This window comes from Saimiri boliviensis, chromosome 13 (assembly GCF_048565385.1).
Source record: "Saimiri boliviensis isolate mSaiBol1 chromosome 13, mSaiBol1.pri, whole genome shotgun sequence".
NCBI classification, from domain to species: Eukaryota; Metazoa; Chordata; class Mammalia; order Primates; family Cebidae; genus Saimiri; species Saimiri boliviensis.
The window spans coordinates 91,062,818-91,083,674 of record NC_133461.1 but is presented as its reverse complement, the minus strand read 5'-3'; the positions used below and the strand labels follow the sequence as shown (position 1 = coordinate 91,083,674).

General features: G+C 35.1%; 1 protein-coding gene and 1 long non-coding RNA gene across 3 annotated transcripts in view; one reads left to right on the top strand and one right to left on the bottom strand.

Annotated features, from left to right (window-relative positions):
• LOC141580846 (uncharacterized) overlaps window positions 1-20,857 on the top strand; it is a 181,817-nt gene that overhangs the window by 106,632 nt on the left and 54,328 nt on the right. The gene's annotated exons all lie outside the window — the stretch shown is intronic.
• The window catches only part of TUSC3 (tumor suppressor candidate 3), a 208,936-nt gene continuing 203,392 nt past the window's right edge, over window positions 15,314-20,857 (bottom strand). For both annotated transcript variants that reach the window (XM_039461087.2, XM_003935553.4), the window contains one exon: window positions 15,314-15,763. Coding sequence is in view for 1 of the 2 variants with exons in the window: in XM_003935553.4 (XP_003935602.1) it covers window positions 15,748-15,763 (16 nt within the window). In the remaining variant the exon portion in view is untranslated. The remainder of the gene's footprint in view (window positions 15,764-20,857) is intronic.

The window sequence follows — 20,857 nt, the reverse complement described above, 5'->3', positions numbered from 1 at the left end:
GTCTCTATCTCCTGACCTCGTGATCTGCCCACCTTGGCCTCCCAAAGTGCTGGGATTACAGGCATGAGCCACTGTGCCTGGCCCAGAGAGTCTTTTCTTACGATGGTATTTGTGGGTGAGTCTCTAGGATACCTGTTTTCTGACTGGCAGGGTGGACTCCAGAAAGCAACACTCAGTGTACAATAAGCTAGAATTGGGTTCAAAGCTGTTTTTTTTTTTTTTTTTTGAAAGAAAAAGAAAGAGAAAATAAAAAGAATAAAGGAGAGGAAGAAAGAGGAAGAGGGAGAGAGAACAGGGGTGTTGCTTTATTGCCCAGGCTAGAATGCAGTCTAAAAATGGGTATGCCAATAATTGTGCTTAATAATGGAGACATGAAAAAATGAGGGAAGAAAATAAAAAACAAGCAGCCAACCAATATTTCGTTTAAACCTGTAAGTAGGTGTGTGACGTGGTACTGATAAGAGTGTATATTTTGTGTAGTTAAAGTGTAGAGTTCTATAAATGTTAATTAAGTTTACTAGTTCCGGATCTGAGTTCAAGTCCTGGATATCCTTGTTAATTTTCTGTCTCGTTGATCTGTCTAATATTGATGTTGAAGTCTCCCACTATTATTGTGTGGGAGTCTAAGTCTCTTTATAAGTCTTATGTATCTGGGTGCTTCTGTATTGGGTGCGTAGTTAGGATCGTTAGCTCTTCTTGTTACATTGATCCTTTTATCATTATGTAATGTCCTTCTTTGCCTCTTTCGATCTTTGTTGCTTTAAGGCAAGAATTGCAACTCCTGCTTTTTATTTATTTATTTGTGCTCTCCATTTGGTTGGTAAATCTCCATCCCTTTGTTTTGAGTTTTTGTGTATCCTTGCATGTGAGATGGGTCTGGATGCAACATACTGATGGGTTTTGGCTTTGTCTTTCGATTGCAGGATTTCGTTGATTTAAATTTAGGATTAATAATAATATATGTGAGTTTAATACTGCCATTTGATGTTAGCTGGCTGTTTTGCCCATTAGTTGATGTAAATTCTTCATTATGTTGATGCTGTTTATCTTTTGATATATTTTTGGAAAGGCTGATACTGGTTGTTCCTTTCTATGTGTAGTGGTTCTTTCCGAAGCTCTTGTAAAGTAGGCCTGGTGGTGATGAAATCTCTGAGTGCTTGCTTGTTCACAAAAGATTTTATTTTTCCTTTGCTTATGAAGCTTAGTTTGGCTGGATATGAAATTCTGGGTTGAAAGTTTTTTTCTTTAAGGATGTTGAATGTTGGCCCTCACTCTCTTCTGGCTTGTAGGGTTTCTGCTGAGAGATCTGCTGTGAGTCTGATAGGCTTCTCTTTGTGGGTAATCTGACCTTTCTCTCTGGCTGCCCTTAGTATTTTCTCCTTCATTTCAACCCTGGTGAATCTGTAGATTATGTGCCTTAAGGTTGGTCTTCTTGAGGAATATCTTTGTGGTGTTCTCTGTATTACCTGGAGTTGAGTATTGTCCTGCCTTCCTAGGTTGGGAAAGTTTTCCTAAATAATATCCTGAAGTGTATTTTCTAGCTTGGATTCATTCTCTTCGTCACATTCAGGTACACCTATCAAACGTAGATTAGGTCTTTTCACATAGTCCCATATTTCTTGGAGACTTTTATCCATTTTTCTCTAATCTTGTCTTCTCGTTTTATTTCATTAAGTTGGTCTTTGACCTCTGATATCCTTTCTTCTGCTTGATGAATTTGGCTGTTAAAACTTGTGCATACTTTGTGAAGTTTTGTTTTATTTTATTTGTGTAGAGATGTGAGTCTTGCTACATGTTAACCAGGCTGGTCTTGAACTCCCAGGCTCAATCAGTTCTCTGGCTGTGGCTTCCCAAAGTGCGGGGACTCCAGGGCCAGTTTGCTCATATTATTTTGAGGACTTTTGAATCTATGTTGATCTGGGATATTGGCTGGTAGTTTTCTTTCCTTTTTCTTTCTTTCTTTCTTTTTTTTTTTTTTTTTTTTTTTTTTTGAGATACAGTCTTGCTCTCTCTCTGAGGCTGAAGTGCAGTGGTGTGATCTGAGCTCATTGTAATCTCTCCCTCCTCAGTTCAAGCAATCCTCCTGCCTCAGCCTCTCAAGTAGCTGGGATTACAGGCACCTGCCACCATGCCCAGCTAATTATTGTACTTTTTTAAGTAAAGACTGGGTTTCACCATGTTGGCCAGGAACTCCTAAGCTCAGGTGATCCACCTGCCTCAGCCTCCCAAAGTGTTGGGATTACAAGCATGTTTGCTTTGGTATCAGAGTGATTCTGGCCTCATAAGATGAATTTGGACACATTCCTTCCTCTTCAGTTTTTCTGGAAGAGGTTAGAAGTTTTGGTATTCATTCTTTGAATGTTTCATGGAATTCACTAGTTAAGCTATCTGGTGTTCGGGTTTTCTGATGGAAGACTTTTTATTAACACTGTAGTTTCTTTACTCATTATTGCACTATTCTGATTCCATTTTCTTTTTTTCTTTCTGAAATTTGAATGTATCATCCCACTCCCCTCTGGATTGCAAGGTTTCTGTTGAAAAAGCCACTAATTGTCTCTTGTATGTGTAACAAGTTGCTTTCCCTTGCTGCTTTCAAAATTCTCTCTTTATCTTTTGACAATTTGATGATGATGTGTCTTAGCATGGGTATCTTCATTGTTTGTCCAAACTGTTTTAGGTGGGCCCCAGAAGATTAGGATGTGCCATATACTCTCAGTATAATGAGACAAGTAAGATAGGGGCCAGACCTACTGGATGCGTTGGAAAGGCTGGGGTTTCATTTCCTGGTATCTCCAAGATGAAGCTGAAAGTGTGCATTTATTTCCATTCTCTCTGCACTAAGCTTGGGAGAGGAACTGTGGCAAATGCCTGCATTTGTGTTCAGACTGCACCCTTTCTTCCAGGAAAAATAGGCAGACCTGGATCTATATCGCTGGGGCAACCTGGGAAAGAACAGTCAGGAAGTGCTAAACTCCTGCTCAGGCTGCAGGAGGGCTTCTGTTTGCCTGTCCTTTAACTCTCTGATACAAGTGAGTTAGAAGCCAGGCCATTAAGTAGCCATAGGAAGATTGTGCTGTAAAACTGTAGTGGGGGGTAAAACAAAGAGCTTTGCTTTGTAGCCTCTTCTCTATACCATTACCAAAGATACAGCCTTCAGAAATGGTTGCATACCCCCCAAACCATCTCTTCACTTTGTCACTTAGGGACATTTGCATATTCTTAGTTCCTCCTGCTCCCAGAGCTGGGAGATTTAGAATGCAGCTAGTCCCTCAGATGGTAGCTGTAAAAATCTGGAGTGCTCAATGCCAGGACAAATATTTTTTTAGGAGAAAATAGACCTGAGGTTATTGCCGGAGTGAGCTGGGGAGAGGGCTCAGAAAGTGCCCAGGTCCTACTCAGGCTGCTGGAAGTCTAATGTTAGTTGGCCCCATTAGCTGTCCGATGCAGACTAGTTAGACGCTCAACAGTCAGCAGCGACAGGTGGCAGAGCATGCTGACAAATGCCTTCCAGAGAAAGTGATCTTTTGTGTTTTATTCCATTCTCTGCCCCTTTTCCAGAAATGAATCCCCTCCATGTGTTTGTGTGTCCATACAAAACTGCCCTTTTTTCCCCTGTGGTCAAGAGAGACTTGTGTATGCCGTCAGCTTTGCTCCAACTTGGTGAATCAAGAGCCAAACCATGGGGAACCTTCGAGTGAGGGCACTAAATGTGTGGTTCAAACTCTCCTTCCCTCAGGGAAAAGCTATGTGTTAGGAATTCCTTTCCAACTGTATTGTGTAGTACCTGGGGTAGGTCCATGCTCAAGTGTGCCTCAGCTTTTCCTACTCATTTGATGTTGTATTTTCTTAGTTGCCCAATTCATAGGAATCTTTCAATTCCTTTCTGATTTTCCCTAAAAGGGAACTGACCCATGAACATATTTATTTGGTGCATCTGTGTAAGAGAAGAGTCAGGAGCCTCCTATTCTGCCATGTTGGTGATATCACCATGTATTATTCATTTTCTGAATGGCATAACACATTGCTAGTTTGGCATAAAGCAAGAGGATGAAGAAAACAGAATTCAAGTTATGTTTCCCTTTGCAGAATCTCCAGTGCATTGAATACAAATGGTGAGAAAGACCACTTGTTTTGTTTCTGATCCTAGCAGAAAAGCAAGCAATTAAGGCTTTCACCATTAAGTATGACACTAGCTGTAGTGTTTCTGCAGTTGCCCTTTATTAGTTCCCTTCTGCCTAGTTTGGTGAGAGTTTGGTGAGAGGTAGATGTTGATTTTTCTCTAGGAATTTGGGTTTACTGATTATGGTAAACCATATAATGATGACTTTTATGCTTTTCAAAAGTAGTTGATCTTTTAAAAATATGCTGTTAAAAAGACTAATTTTTGGTACTATTTTTATGAAATCCTAGGAATATGTCACATTTTTATTCCTCTTTTCAGTAATTATCAATGTAAATTGTAAGACCATATTAATATTGTAATTACTAAAGTTTTTTAAGTGCTTACTGAAATTTTAAAGTATGTTGCCTTAATTACCAGGGTCACAACGTTTAGACAACTTCCATATTATGGTGGTCTCGATACTCACGGAGCTCTTGTGCCTTTTTGTTTCCTGAGTTCTCTTGTTTGATTCAATCACATGGTTGGTTAAAGGGTAATTGGATAATTTTTATTTTTAATAAAAAGCGCCTATGTGGGCTGGGTACAGTGGCTCATGTTTGTAATACCAGCACTTTGGGAAGCCCAATTGGGAGGACTGCTTGAAGGAAGGAGTTCAAGACGAGCCTGGGCAACAAAGTGAGAGCCTGTCTCTACCCCCCCCCCCCCAAAAAAAAAAAAGGAAAGTGCATTAAGTGATGCATTTTTGAGTGAACAGAGAAATCAAAGCTGCCATACATTAGATAGATAAAGGATTTTAGGATCACTATATTTCCCTTAAAACTCAACAGTGACACCATTTCAGTGTTTTCAGTTAAAAGTTAGCTGTAGAGATGCTTCAGACATCTCATTTCTCCTCATTTTTGACTTAGTTTTTCTTTCTGAGCTTTCTTCTTTCCATTTAGTCTTGAAATTTATGATTTAAGGATATACTTTGAGAATAATTTCATATATTAATCTGTAACATGCTGAGCCATTTTATTCTACATACTCAGACTTTATTATGGAGAAGCTTTCTTTTATGTTTATTTTGATTGTTTTCATTTCTGTTTTCAGTAGTCTTCAAGAATATTAATTTTTTATTAAATGTACCTGTTAATATTAGTTGTCTTTGTTTGAGACAAAGTCTCGCTCTGTCATCCAGGCTGGAGTTAAGTGGTGCCATCTCTCTTCACTGCAACCTCTGCCTCTTAGGCTCAAGCGATCCTCCCATCTTAGCCTCCGAAGTAGCTGGGACTACAGGTGTGAGTCACAACACCTATTTTTTGTAGAGATGGGGTTTCCCCATGTGGCCCAGGCTAATCTCCAACTCCTGAGCTTAAGCCATCCACCCACCTTAGTCTCCCAAAGTGCTGGGATTATAGGTGTGAGCCACTGTGCTCAGCCTGTCTTTGCTGTTTTTAGGTCTTTGTTTTCCCTTAGGAATTCTTACATGTATGTTTTTCTCTACAACAGTAATTTAATTTCCTGCATTCTAATCATTAATCACTGTAATTCACTTAATAACCCCCCTATTTTGCTTCTAATCATTAATCACTGTAATTCACTTAATAACCCCCCATTTTGATTTTCTTTCTGGATTGCCCCATCACCACCATCTTCCTGTAATCCTGTCTCCTATCTTAATCATGTCTCCTTTCATCTTTATACTGCTTTTGCATGGTTTTGTGCTATACATTTTAATGGACACAAAGCAGATTACATTTTCAATTTTTACTCTTCACTTAACCAGTGAGTCTGCTGGACAACACAGCATCACAATTCACTTAGTACATTCACGAATACTAAGCTGAGATTTGGGGAGTTTTTGCAGTTCTTAAGACAAATTCCTTGAGTAATGTTAAGGTTTCCAAAAGTGGCACAGAATGATCTCGAACATCATGGACTTTTATTACCAATCCCTAATTCCAGAATAACCACCTATCTGTCACAGCAATGATGGAGTCCCTCTTCAAGAATCTGCATCACCACTTTGACTGTTAATACCCCAATGTGTCTGTCCCACAATCTTTCCTCTAAGGGATGCTGGGATTCCAGGTTCAGAGTGGCTTAAATTTATTGATAATGGAAGAAGAGTGGGAAAAGCCCAAGATAGTTGGAAACATGTGTAAGCTATAGGCAGCACTTCAATCTCTTGAAACTTCTCAAGAAAGGTCCCCAGCCAACACATAAGATAAACTCTTGGACCTGCAGATACTATGAACTCAAAAGCATGGTAGGTATTCATTCAATGCTTGGGCTCAGATCAAGTATAAATAGGGCTAAGAGACAAAATTAGTCAATTATTTTTAAAAGCTTAAGTAAATTTTATTAAGGAAAACTGAGACCCTTTCACCTGGATAAGAAAAGGCTGAAAGGGAATGTAATAACTAGACTGAAGGGATCTATTCTTCCTAGCCATTGCAACAACGGCAGAATAAACTGGCGTAGAGAACGAGACACTTTGTTGACACACATTACGCCATATTTTCTCATGTTGCAGTATTGTTATAACTTCTACATATACAAGAGACAATCCTTTGAACGTCTTTAAAAAATAGGTAACAGCTGCATGTATGTGAATTTACTTGTCTAAAGATTAATAAATTGACCTTATATATACTACTACTCCCAACATTCTAATGTTTTTCACCTTTTTTGGTGATAAATGTACTACGTAATGCTTGTTTTATAAAATTTGGTATAAAACATTTCTTTTGTAACAAAAGCTGTTCATAGGCTCCATAATATTTTCTTAATTATTAAATATTATTAAATAAAAGAAACCAGGGTTATTTACTGACAGAATACATTTTCTAAATCAGGGTTGCTCTAGGATCGCTACTCAGTTTTCCATCCTTTTCATAACCCAATCATATAGCTTCTATCCAAGGTCATGGTTTCCCTTGTTAGAGATACATGGGGTTTCCCCCTGATAGGACTGACCACAGTATTTCTCTCTGGATAACCTAAAGTGTTACACAGTTACTCTTTTACTAGAAGTAATGTGACCAAAAAAAAAAAAAAAAAAAAAAAAATGGTGGCTTGGTCCTAGTACTTTCCCAGGATGTATGCAAACATAACAGAAATAGATGATTCCAACTCCAGTCCTAGTGCTGAGGAATTATTAAAGTAAAACTTATGTACAGGTGATATTATTGTGAACTAAGTAGCCTCTTGGGTTTCATATTCAAATATTAATGTATACTCGGAAGGACAGAAAACTTTAAGTGCCTCATCTGTATTCATTGTTCTATATCTAACTCAAGTCTGAATGATTTGCACAAAGAGCTTCTTGCTGTAATTTTCATCCCCAGATAGTCACAATAGGCAATTTCTTTTGTGGCCAGTTATAGGGCCCTTCCTCTAAGGAAAAGGTGTATTTTGGGAAAAGCAGATTGGGAAATTTATACTTTCCTTATGTGGCATAAAATCTAGGTATATAGGATTCTAACTGATGCATAAGGAATCATGAATTAGGGCCCTGCCTACTTGGACCAGAAAGGGGCAAGTCAAGTTATTGTGTTACCCAATATTACTTCCAGCTCCTTTTATATGGTGTTGAGCATGGTGATGATGAATGTGGGAAGCAGGTAAAAGAGGAAAGATGCTTATATTTAAAGAAATCATTAATAGTTTTCTTCTGTGAGTCAGGTTTGAATTTAGTCCCCTTGCATAGCAGATGCTGATTAGAATGTCTAATATTAGAGCCCAGAGATTTCTGCTTTGTCTCGTCTGTTTTCCTAGGACCCTAAAAGTAGACTGTAATTAGGAAAATGTTTTCCAGTACTGGTAACCCTCCCATCTCATCAGGTCAGATTACCTCAGTATAAATTATAATTTTCAGACTTAGTGTAGCAAAGCAGGTCTTTATGGAAATCAGGTGGGAGAGGCAGCCTTGGGACTTAAGAAGCAATTCCTAATGCGTTTAGGAAACAGGGGTGGTATTAGCCAGTGGGGTTTTTTTTGTTTGGTTGGTTTTTTTTTTTTTTTTTTTTTTTGGCCTTAAAATGTGGGCTCTGAGTCTGATGTCACTCAGATTGAAAGCACAATCCTACTAGAATTGATAGAAGGCAAGGAGAGGAATACACAGGGATGTGTACGTTTTACCCAGTCATTTTTTAGCTTTGGCACCAAGATAACGATAAAATTAAATCTAAAGTACTTGGATCAGGACTTCAACTTACCTTTTTTGAGAAGACAAAATTTCACGCATAAACTCCATTTTTAATTAAGATTTTGTCTTTTGGCCACTGATTTGTAAGAATTATATATTTTGGGCACTAGATTCTTACATACGACTTAGAAATATTTTCTCTATTACTGTGGGTTGTCTTTTCACTCTCCATAGTAATTTTGAAGTCTAATTTATATTTTTCTTCTGTTGCTTGTGCTTTTGGTGCCATATCCAAAAAACCATTGCCAAATTCTAGGTCAAAAGGTTCAAACTTGTGTTGCTAAAAGTTTTATAGTTTTAGCTCTTAGATTTACATCTTGGATCCATTTAGAGTTGCTATTATGTATAGGGTCCAAGGTAAGGGTCCAGCTTTCTCCTACTTTTGCATGTGGAAATCCAGCTGTCCCAGCATCACTTTTTGAAGAAACTATTCTTTTCCCATTGAATGGTTTTGGCACTCTTGTTGAAAATCAACAGAGATTATGGGTATATTTTTGGATTCTCAATTCTGTTCTATTAATCTATATGTTTATCCTTATACTGGTAACTATGTTTGGTACCTGAGTATTTCTATAAGGTTGAATTGTGTTAAATTTTGAAAGTGTGAGTCTTTCAACTTTTTTTCAGTATTGCTTTGGCTATTCAGGACCCCATATATTTCCATATAAATCAGCTTTCTTACTCTTGTAAAAAGGCCATTGAATTTTAATAGGCAATTGAATTCGTAGATCATTTTGACAATATTATGTTTTTCAATGTAGGAACTTGATGTATTTCTGTTTGTTCAGGTCTTAACTACTTTCAGCAATATTTTGTATTTTTAATTCCTTGGTTAAATTTATCCCAGAGTATTTTATTACTTGATTCTACTACAAATGAGATTCTTTTAATTTTCTTTTTCAGACTGTTCATGAAGTACAACTAGTTTCTGCAAGTTAATCACATATCCAGCAACTCTGGTGGATTTACTTCTAATCCTTTAAAAATTTGTTTTACTTTATATGTATCATCTGTGAATGGAAATAAGTATTACGTCTTCCTTTCCAATTCAGTTGTCTTTTTATGTCATTATCTAATTGTCTTGCCTAGAACACAGAGTATAATGTTGAACAAAGGTGGTGAAAGTGGGCATTCTTGCTATGTTCCTGATTTGAGGAGGAAAGTTTTATGTTTTTAAACACTGAATATTATGTTAGCGGCTGGTTTTTCACAAATACTAAACCTGATAATGTTGAGAAAGAAATCTTTTTATTCCTATTTTGCTCAGTATTTGTGTTCATTTGTAAATGATGGATGGGTATTGAATTTGGTTAAATGCTTTTTCTGCATTAACTATATAATTATATAGCTGTCTCTCTTCATTCTATTAATGTGGCATGTTATTCTGATTTTTTTTTCATATGTTGAACCACTTTTACATTTCCGGGATAATTTCCACTTGGTCATGCACACTTCTAATATCCTGTTGGATTGTTAGCTAGTATTTTGTTGGATTCTTACATACACTCATAAGAGATAATTAGCTAAGAGATAATTTTCTTAGTGTATTTGGTTTTGGTGACAGGGTAATACTGGCCTCAGAATTAGGATGTGTTACATTCTCTTCTATTTTTTGAAATAGCCGAGAATAATTCTGTTCATTTGAAAAATATTTGGTACAACCCACCAGTGAAGTCATCTGGTCGTAGGTTTTCCTTTATTGGAGGCTTTTGAGAACCAATTCAATTTCTTGTTAAGAAGCCTGTCCAGATTTTCTATTTTTGTTGAGTCAATTCTTGTAGTTTGGTTGTTTCTAGAAATATGTCCATATCATCGAGGTTATTTAGTTTTTGGTATGCAATTATTCTCTTATAATCCTCTTTATTTCTGCAAGCTGGGTATTAATGTTCCCACTTCCACTTCTTGTATTAGTAATTTGTATCTTCTTAGCACAGCTAAAGGCTGGCCGATTTTGATGACCTTTTCAAAGAACTAACTTTTGGTTTCATTGACTTTACTGTTTTTCTGTTCTCTATTTTGTTTATCTCTGCTCTAATATTGATGTCCATCCCTGTGCTAGTTTTGGATGTGTTTTTCTTTTTCCAATTCTTTAAGGTGTAGTTAGGATATTTATTTAAGATCTTTCCTCTTTTTCAGTACAGTCATTTCCAGCTACAAATCCCCATCTGAACACTGCCTTTTCTGTATCTCATAAATTTTGGAATGTAGTATATTTGTTTTCATTAGTCTTAAAGTGTTTTCTAAGTTCCCTTGTGACTACTTCTGTGACCCGTTAGTTGTTTATTTTCCACATACTTCTTTTCCAATTTATGTATTAGAGATTTTAATTTATAAATTCATAAGATTTACAATCAGTGTATTATGCAATCATCTTTTAAATTTTATGAGACGTTACAAAAAATAAAATAATGCTGTATTTTATATTTAATCTAGGCAGTTCTTTACTAATATTTTTCACTTCTTTGTATGGCTCTGAGTTACTATCTAGTGTTCCTTCAGCTTGAAGGACTCTGTTCAGCATGTTTTATATGGTAGGTCTATATAGAACAGAATTCTTTATCTGGGAAGGTACTACTTTATCCTTTATTTCAAAAGGATAACTTTGCCAGGCACAGAATTCTTGGCCTTCTTTCCGCACTCTAAAATACTTTTCTGCCTCAGTGGCCTCTAATGAGCAATTGGCTGTTAATCTTACCGATGATTTCTTCTACATGTTGTCATGTCTCTCTTGCTTTCAAGATTCCTGATCTTTTGACAGTTCGATTTTAATGTGTCCTGGTATGGATCTCTTTTGATTTTATATACTACTTGGAATTTGTTGAACTTCTTGGTTATAGGATTCATGTCTTTTTTCAGATTTGTTAAGTTGGAACATTATTTCTTCAAATACTCTTTTCTGTCCTTTTCTCTCTCTTCCAGGACTCTTATTATTCGCATTTGATATCTTTCATGCTATCTAACAGGTATTTTAGTCTGTTGATTTTTCTCCTCCTCAGACTGGATCATTTCAGCAACTGACCTAGCTTCAACTTCACTGATTGTTTCTTCTGCCTATTCTGCTGTCAAGCCTCTCTAGTGACTTTTCCAATTACTACTATATTATTGATTATTGTAATTTCAATTGATTCATTTTAAAATTACTGATCATATAATTCAACATCAGAATTTATATTTGACTCCTTTTTATAATTTTTCTCTCTTTATATTCTTTATTTAATGATACATCGTTCTCTGTCTCCTTTAGTTCTTTGCCCATGATTTCTGTTAGCTCTTTGAGTATGTTGAAGACATTAATGTCCTTGTTTAGCAAGTCCAATGCCTGTGCTTCCTCAAGGACAGTTTCTTTTACTTCCCTGTGAATAAGACTTTCTTGTTACTTTATTTGCCTCATTTTAACTGTTATAAACTGGATATCCTAAATATTGTAATATGGCAACTCTGGAAACTAGATTGTGCCCCAAGTTTTGTTATCCTGACTTGTTGTGTAGTAGTGGTTTGTTTAGTGACTTTTCTAAATTATCATGTGTGGTCTGTGTAGTATCTAATCCATTAGCTTAGCGGTCACTCAGTAGTCTGACAGAACTTTTCTCAAATGCCTGGAGAAAAAAATAAAAGATAAAAAGAGAAAATACTCCCCCTAAAATAGACTGTTTTAGTCTTCGCTTCCTGTTTGGTCTGGGTGTAAATATGTCTATCAGCAAGTGGTGAAAGCTTAGAATCTTCTCAGGACTTCTCTGGACATGGTTTGTGCTCTGGGTATGTGTATATCCTTATAGAGTCCCTGGAATACGTAGGATCCTTTCCAAGTCCTTATTCTCCAAGTTATCTCACTCTCCAGCTTTCCCTTCCAGGCTTTCATTGTTTGTCTGTTTGTCCCAACTGCAATCTTTCTCCAGACAGTAGTGGCTTGTTATTTTCAATGCTTTCAAAAAATCATTCTCCGCACAGCCACTTTTTCAACTGGAGAGACTTCTGAATTACATGAACCAAAGGCAAGCCCCTAGATAGGTCAAAGAGAATACCATTTCTTAAGAAGTAGGTCTATTCTGTTCCCTCCAAAGCTAGGAACCCATATAAGGAATGCAGGCTGCAGTCTTTGAAGGCCATTCCTGACTTGGGAGCAAAGGGAGAGAAATAAGTTAAAATGCCATTAAGCTATCCAACTGAGTTTCAGTTGCCTTTTTAATTTAAGCATTGTCTTGGTTTAAGCTTTTGTTTGGAAAACCTTTTTTTTTTAAAACCAGATTTCCAATAAACTGGACTCTGACAGGCTTTTTTCCCCAGTTTTCCTAAGGATGGGTATGTCCCTGGAGTTTCTTACTCTGTCATTTTACTAACATATATGCATACTTTTTAATGGAAATAGACATATCAACATTTTGGTAAATGTGACAATTTTCCTGTTATGGCCTGAAGGTGAGATGCTTTGTTAAAACTTTGTATAATACATGGACCCTTGGTATATGACGTAAATATGTGCATATATTTCATACATAAGTAAGGAATATGGAAAATTCATAAATGGTAGATGCTCATGAATTATTATCAGGGAATTTAGGAGCTAATGAATGCATCTTTGTACTCTTTTGAATGTGACCAGCTACAATGCTCATCCTTTTCCTATTAATATAGAAAACATTATTACATATATCACTGGCCTGATCCAATACAGCATATTGCTGGAATATGAAGAGGACCTTGTTTTACTATTTTAAACCTAATGAGCACTGTGGATTCTAATAATATTTAGTCTTCAAGGGTCAGTTCAAATATTTCGTTCCTAGATGCTCTGGCTAATGTGTTTATCCCTGAGACCAGTCCTTTTTAAAACACAATGTTTAATATCATTGGTTGAAAAATAACAGTATGTCATGCCTTATTTAGAATAACCACTCCCTTCACGTACCCTTAGGGAGGTTTCTCGTGATAGCAAGAAAGGGAATACTTGTCAAACTCTATGGTTACAGCAACATCTAATCTCCCCAAATCACTGTGTCTGCTGAATTGTAACTAACAAGGGATATTACTTCAGGTGTAAAAGAAAATTACAGTAAGCACAAAATGCTACTGGGCTTACTCATGTGAATATCTAATGCCAGGGATGGTATGTTGAGCAAAATGCAACAAGTTATCAATCAGATGTTATTAAAAATGGAACTCCTTTAGATGGAATTTTATAAGGATTTTTCTCTCCACTGTAGTAGAAAAATAATTGTTAATCATACAATCACATTTTTTGACAGTTTTGAACAGAGTGAATCTGGTTAAAAAGTGACATATAACATACCCGATACAAATCAATTATTCAATTCTCACAGTTTAGGAAAGGTAAATATATCATATATTATATATGTAATTTTCCTCATGCTACATTCTGTAAGCAAACTATGTTTGAGCCATCTTTGCAGTTTTGCATATAGCATTTTGCAGTCAGTAATGACTTACCTTGAGGCAGTCTATTTTGCCCTAGAATCACTTCCCTAATCCAGCAGTTGTCTATAGAGAAGCCACGGGTTTTTAAACCATGAAATTCTGAAAAAAATACTGTTTTATCATTGGACTCATTTTAAATGCTCAGAGGAAATTACAATATATGGGCTAGAAAACCATTACTAATATGGCATAGGAAAGTACTCCTTATCTTAATTATAGTGTCTGAGAATGACCTGACTTTGATATGACTAAACGCTTTACAGTGAGATTAGAGATAATTTGTAATATCATTTAATCAGCTGCATATTAACTAAGATAATTTTGAAATTTAAGGATTCAAGTAAAAGTAATTATAATTAACAAATGTTTACTACTTGTAAAATTTGACCTGAGATTCTCTATGTAATCCCTGAAGTTTTGAGTAAAATGTAAAAAGTCTGCAGTGGATTAAGAATTACAGGTCAGGTTCTGCCTAGGGATAGGCAGTGAACAAATGATTATCTTTATCTATTGCTTTTCCATAATGTCATTCCATAACTGAATTTATTCATCTAAGTATACAAACTAGGAAAATTAATGTTATTTTTAGTAACAGATTGGGGAGTATGATTATAAACCTAAAATTATTATGTAATTTTCACTGAATATTATGTTTTGAAAAGATAGCATTCATCCTGCTAGCATACACGTTGCCCTGGGATACAACCTGATAAACCTGCCCCAGGAGGTTTTTGTATTTCCCATTCTTCATTGAAATGTATAGATTTAAAAAAGTAAACTCAGTGGATGTATACCTGTTTCCTGTTTGAGGCTATATAGCTGGAACTCCCAATGAAATCAATTCTCCATGGTCTATTATTCAAATCTTAACGAAAATTAGATAATAAAACTTAGAAAAAACACTGAACTGACTGAAGAACTGCTTTTCTAAACCCATAGTTTGCATAACTCCACAGCATATAAAACTCCATGTTGGAGAGTTTGAAAGCCTTGTTATAAACTTCTATTTACGTTTGGCTTTCAGCTTCCATTATTTCTATACGTCAGATAAAATTTACACTCTGACTAATTTACAAGGTTGTTGTGAGGAAGAAGTACCATAATGTATGTGAAAGTGCCTTATAAACTAAAACAGGCTACAAAACATAATAGTAAGTTACACTCTATATTTGTTACCAAGAAAGCTTCCTTGAATCATTCACTAATCCTAGGATAACCTATTATCTGGATTCAAGTAATGAGGCTTTGATGGGAAGCTGGTTCCATAAAACACAAAAGGAAAATGGATATAGTGGGTTAAGTTTGCTATTATTTATAAATCAGGATTCCCAGATGACATCTAAAGTTTCAGAAATAACTCCTAGTTGTGGTATGTTTTTCATTGTCTGATGCCTTTGAAGCACATTGATTTAGTGCATGTTTACTTTAGATTTAGATCTCAAGAAGAAGCTGTATTCCTTGGTTAGGCATCCAAATTGTAGGTACGATTCATCCAGTTCCCTGTCCTATACACCTTTATCTAGTTACGATGAATAAGAACAAAACACTATTTGTAACAGTGCAAGTACTTTATAACTGAAGCTGCAATAAGTTTAATTTTCAGTACATGACATTTTCATGCATTTGCTTTATCCCTGTACAATACTAAGAATCTTTAACATACATTTTGTAGGTTTTCTTTACTAACATTATATTCCTTTACTAATGAGTAAACAGTTCTAAAACATGGATTCATAATTACAATGTCATTTATTTTAATCCTGTGGCACACACTGTGATAGGCTTGAAAAAACACACTTTGATATTTCCTTTGTAGATTACTAAATGTTACCATTCACTTCTATAAATTAAATTTACTAAGAAAACCCACAGTTTAAAAAACATACACAAGAATAAGCTAGTGATCACAATCAACAAATGAATGAATTCAAAATAGTATAAAGTCAGGAACAGTTTATCTTCATGGTAAACATTCAGTTTATGCAAATCCCACTTGGCTTCATTTAATTAAAAAGCTGAAAAAGAAAGAAAATTATTATGTGCTGAACATTAAAAAAATATGCTTTTTATTCCATTCTAAATTAGTACATGTAAATATAACATTAAAATGTCATAATTGTAATAATTCGACTAATTGTAATTGTTACACCAGGACAATTTTTCTAAAGTAGTACCTTTAACCAGATCAGGCTTAGGGTGGGAACAGGGTCAGGGGTTAGAGAAGATGTTGAAAACTTGAATCTGTGGTTTCAATTTACATGAACATTCCTCTCACTGCTGCCTAGAGCAATAGTTAAATCAGCATTTAAAATGGTAATGTAGGGGAAATAGAAGGGAATGGACTGAAACAAATGTGTGAAGTGGGTCATTTGATGTCCTAAAAATATTTTTTCTCATTAAATGTAAAATTTACTTACATAAAATAATTATTAATCACTTGGTCTTTGTTAATGTAATTTACAATCTCATTATATCAAACAACCAAAAAGAGTATACATAAATAATAAAACTTCTGATGAAACATCAGCAGAGATACATAGAAAAGTAAAAGATAACTGTTAGTTTTTTAAACTTCCCTAAGCAAAGCTTTAATTTAAGAAACAAAATTTAATTCTGTAAGATGGTAAATCAATTTAAATAACATTTATGAAACTTTTGTTTGTATCTGTACCTTTCTGCTGACGTGTCATGTTCTTTTCGAGTCTTGACAACACAAGACAACTTTGCAAGGCAACCAGAGACAAACCAATTTCATTTTAAAAAATTACAATATAAATATACTGCAAAAATGCAATTAATAGTTCCTGTAGTGTTTTAAAAAACAAAACAAAACATGTAGCTGGAAAAATGTCCAAACTAGGTTTATATCTGGATGTTTAAATTATAATATCGTAGGCATAAATTGTTTTGTCTTTCTGAACCTCGGTTTCCTCATTAGTGAAAAGAACATTTGTTTTGGATGACTCCCAAGTTCTTTTCAGTGCTAATATTTTATGATTCTGGTGATAGTATGTGCAAGAATAAATATATATTTTAAAATATAACATATTTTATAAAATATAAAATATATATATAATATATATTTAAATTATATAATATACAGTGTATATTATATAACATCAATTAAAATGTAAATGAAGTCATAGTACAGTACAAACCAGAATAATTACTCATTATTCGATTTCTGAGAAACTGTTAAATTAGAAGATAAAAATTATGTGGTGATATCAGGATGCAATCAGACATTGCTTTTACTTAAAAGTAATGAATAAAATGTACTAGAAGGGTGACCACCTCCATGAGGAAGAATGTCAGCAATAAACCTCATCAGGGCATTAAGCTGTAGTTGTGGTTCCATCTACATGATCATTAAAAACACTGCTGGTAAAGCAGATATATGTGTCAGTTGTAGATAAGCTTGCTCTAAAGATGAAGCTAAATGAAGAATCAGGGTTAATATAAAAAGAAATCTTAATCATAAAATAAACTGAAACTTAAAACTAGGGATTTGTAGCTTTTCATTGTTTTGTTTTTAAGGGATTGATCTGCAAATTTTAAGTTATGGAGCACTAATCTTTATTATCGTTAAAAATAATACCCCTATAAAAGCAAAAGTTCTAATTTGATGCATAATGGTAATTTTATATCTTCTAACTTTTTAGGAGTTCAATGATATTTAGGTACATTAAGAGTAAAAGGATCTTTGTGAGTACTTTCTTAATATAATCTGTAGTTACGGTACTTTTTTTTTTCTTTTTATGGTTTTCAAAACAAATAGTAATTTTCTTGAAAGCTATTATAACAATCACTTGTTTGTCATGAAATGACAAATACATATTTAATCTGAAACTGATACTAATTGTCCAAAACTAAAGGATACATCTAACAGGTAGGACACTTCCTATGCTTTTATTTTCAAAACTGTCATTTTCATTTTAAAAAGTTACAAATTTTTTTTATTTGTTCAAGACACTAGAAACACTTGAAGCACAAAAATATGTTTCTGGTTAAAATGTTTCTGAGAAAAGTAAGAACTGTTATTCTCTATTCAATCAGTATTTCAGATTTCACTTTTATTTTCATTATATAAATATTAAATGTCCAAAGTACGTTCCAGTATGTTTTGTATTATATTTTCACTCAAGGAATTAAGTCTCTCATTTTTAACGAATAGGATCTGACATGCAGTTTTTCCCTTGTTACATTTATCTAATAATTTTGATGCATAATTTAATAGTATAACTAACAGTTCTTATAGATTAATGGATCAGTAGTGCTTGGATATTGTTTTTTCTAATAATGCTTATCACAAAAGTATGTAAATGCCTTTGTATCATACAAAGAAAACTGTCAAGAATACTGAAAACTGAATTTACTCCCCTTAATTGGGCTTTTCACTTATGTGGTCTGCTTCCACAATGAGTGAGAAGCAGCCTTGGGTACCATCTTCAGCTTCTGTGTGGACTCTGCTCCACTCTGTCATGAATGAATTGCACTGTAGTTATTAATAGTAATGGTGTGCAAAGCACTGATTGCTGTGATTGGTTTATTCTGAAGTGAATATATGCATGGTCAAGTGTTAAGTCAGGTGGTAATACAAGATGGAAGCTAATTGGCAACAGTAGCAAATTGTACACGGGGATAAGATAGAAGGCTAGGACTAGCACAAATGTGCCCCAAGAACCTCCCACTTCCCCTCACTTAAGGGAAATAACCATTCCCTTCGAGTCCATGTCACTTTATTGTTGCTTTAAGTCCATCAGGGATGCAGAGAGACTCTATACAAAGAAAAACAATCCTGATTTAGAGTAAAATGCTGTCTTTGATTTGCTGAGGAGAAATAATCCATAGGTTCATTAGCAAGTTTATTATTTGAAATTCAAAATATTTTACTAGAGAAACATGAATCAAAGTGTTAGCTATTTTCTCAAACTGAGGGCCCCCAAAAGTCTGTTTCAATCACCATTTAAGAACTATTATGTACTAGAATACTGTGCGTAGAAGCGTGTTGCAAAAAATGGAATGAATGATAAGTCATGGCCCTTATGTTTCTTTTAGCTAAAGGAGAGAAAGACCTGGGTATGATTAAGTACAATATAGTGACAGATTTGATATGATGACAAGTTCTTGGTCTTAGGAGAATTGAAAAACAAACAAAGCAAAACTTCTGAGAACAAGTAAGATGAAGGGACAGCAGCCTAGAACAAAGTTGGACGAAGAAAGGTATCAAAGTATGAGAACACATTTAGTGCTGTGTTCAGCATGGCTAAACCAGGCATTAGCACATTTTCTGTAAAAAGCCAGAAGGTAAATAGTTTACACTTTGTGGGCCATGGGTCTTTGTTGAAAACATTCAACTGAACTGCTGTAGTGCAAAAGCAGTCATAGACAACACATAAAAACAAACCTGGCTGTGTTTAAACGAAACATTATTCATAGGCACTGAAACTTGAATTTCATAATTTTCATGTCACAAGATATTCTTTGTTGACTTCCCACCCCTCAATGATTTACAACTGTAAAAGCCATTCTTAGTTTGGAGGATACACTTAAAAAGGCAGCAGTTACTGAGTTTTGTATTAAACCATAGGGTATACTGAAGGCTGTACCATAAAAAGCTAGATGGCACAAAACTTAAAATAGTTGTGACAATTCATACAATGATACTACTATATAGCTAATAAAATCATATATGTTGTAGAATGTAGTTAATTGCATTGAAATATGCTGATGAGGTATAAAAGAAAAATAAGCAGCTTATAAAATATGTATTGCATCTTTCTCGAGGTTCAAAATATGTACAGGCTAAACTGATGACATTTGATGACCTGGATGTTGAGCTTTATTAATATATTTTATTTTTTTCATTTTGCTTATCTATATCTTCTAGAAGGAACCTGTATTAACTTTCCCCTCCCTTTTTATTAGGTACTAGTAGATTTTAATGAAGAAGCAACATAATCAGTACCTATCTTAAAATAATTCTGACATTACCCTACAATAAGTGACGAATTATGGGGTATGACTAGATATTGGGAGATAATTTAAGAGGCTAGTTAATAGTCAGAAAAAGACACAATGTAATTAAGACAGCAATTGTGGGAAGAGAAAAGTAATGTAGACCAAATAACAAAAGAGGATGAACATGTGGGATGAGGACAAAATGACTCCAAGATTTCCATCTTGTATGACTATGAGAATGACAGTGTCTTAGGGAAAATGGGGAAAAGGAGTGGAGAAAGATTCAAAGGCAGATGATACTGATTTTGAATGTATTGAGGTGAACTGCTAATGTGATATTCAGATCTGGTTCTGGGTCTCAGGAGAAGGGTCAGGACTTGTTAGGTAAATTCGAGACTGAGAAATCATCTTAAAAAAAAAAAAAAAAAAAGGAGGGTGATATTTAAAATCCGGGGCATAAAGTTTCCAGCAGGGGCTTGTCAAATAAAATGCTAGAAGGGTCACCTGAAGAAAACTTTGGATTTGGTCACTGGAGACAGAGGATATATCAAAAGCTTGTTTGTTCCTTTTCCCTTCCTGTGAAATAACTGAACAGGTACCAAATAATGGCTTGCTGTTTGCTTTGGTTTTTTGTTTATCTTGAATTAATTATGCCATCTGTTTCTCATATTTGGAAAAACCAGAATGTACACAGTGTTCTTGAACAAATGTATTCTGTCCAACTGGGAGTTAGTTAACTTCTCTGAGATCCTCAGCTCGATAGGCTTTTCTTGTGCACTGCTCTTCTTGTTCTCAAACTGGGGAGGAAGTCAGGGAGACCCAGTGGCTAGATAATGGCATCTGTCCTGGGGAAATCACTTAGGTGGCTAAGGGCCAACTGCTCAGATTTCATCTGGTATCCAAAAAAGGTGCAGAAGGGAAAAAAGGCCTGGGTTGTTCAGTAAGCACAGATAGGCCAGTGGCTGAATGTTCATTCCTGTTCCATTGACCTTGTGGATAGTGCAACTCACTGAGTCATTCTTTTTCATCCTTACTCTACATTCCCACGTTCTATGGGAATGCTAGAGAGAAGTACGTTGTGGCCCTTAGCCAGACCTCTTTAGCAAAAGTCCTGGGGCTCTCTTCTCTTAAACGTCTGAGTCTGAAAC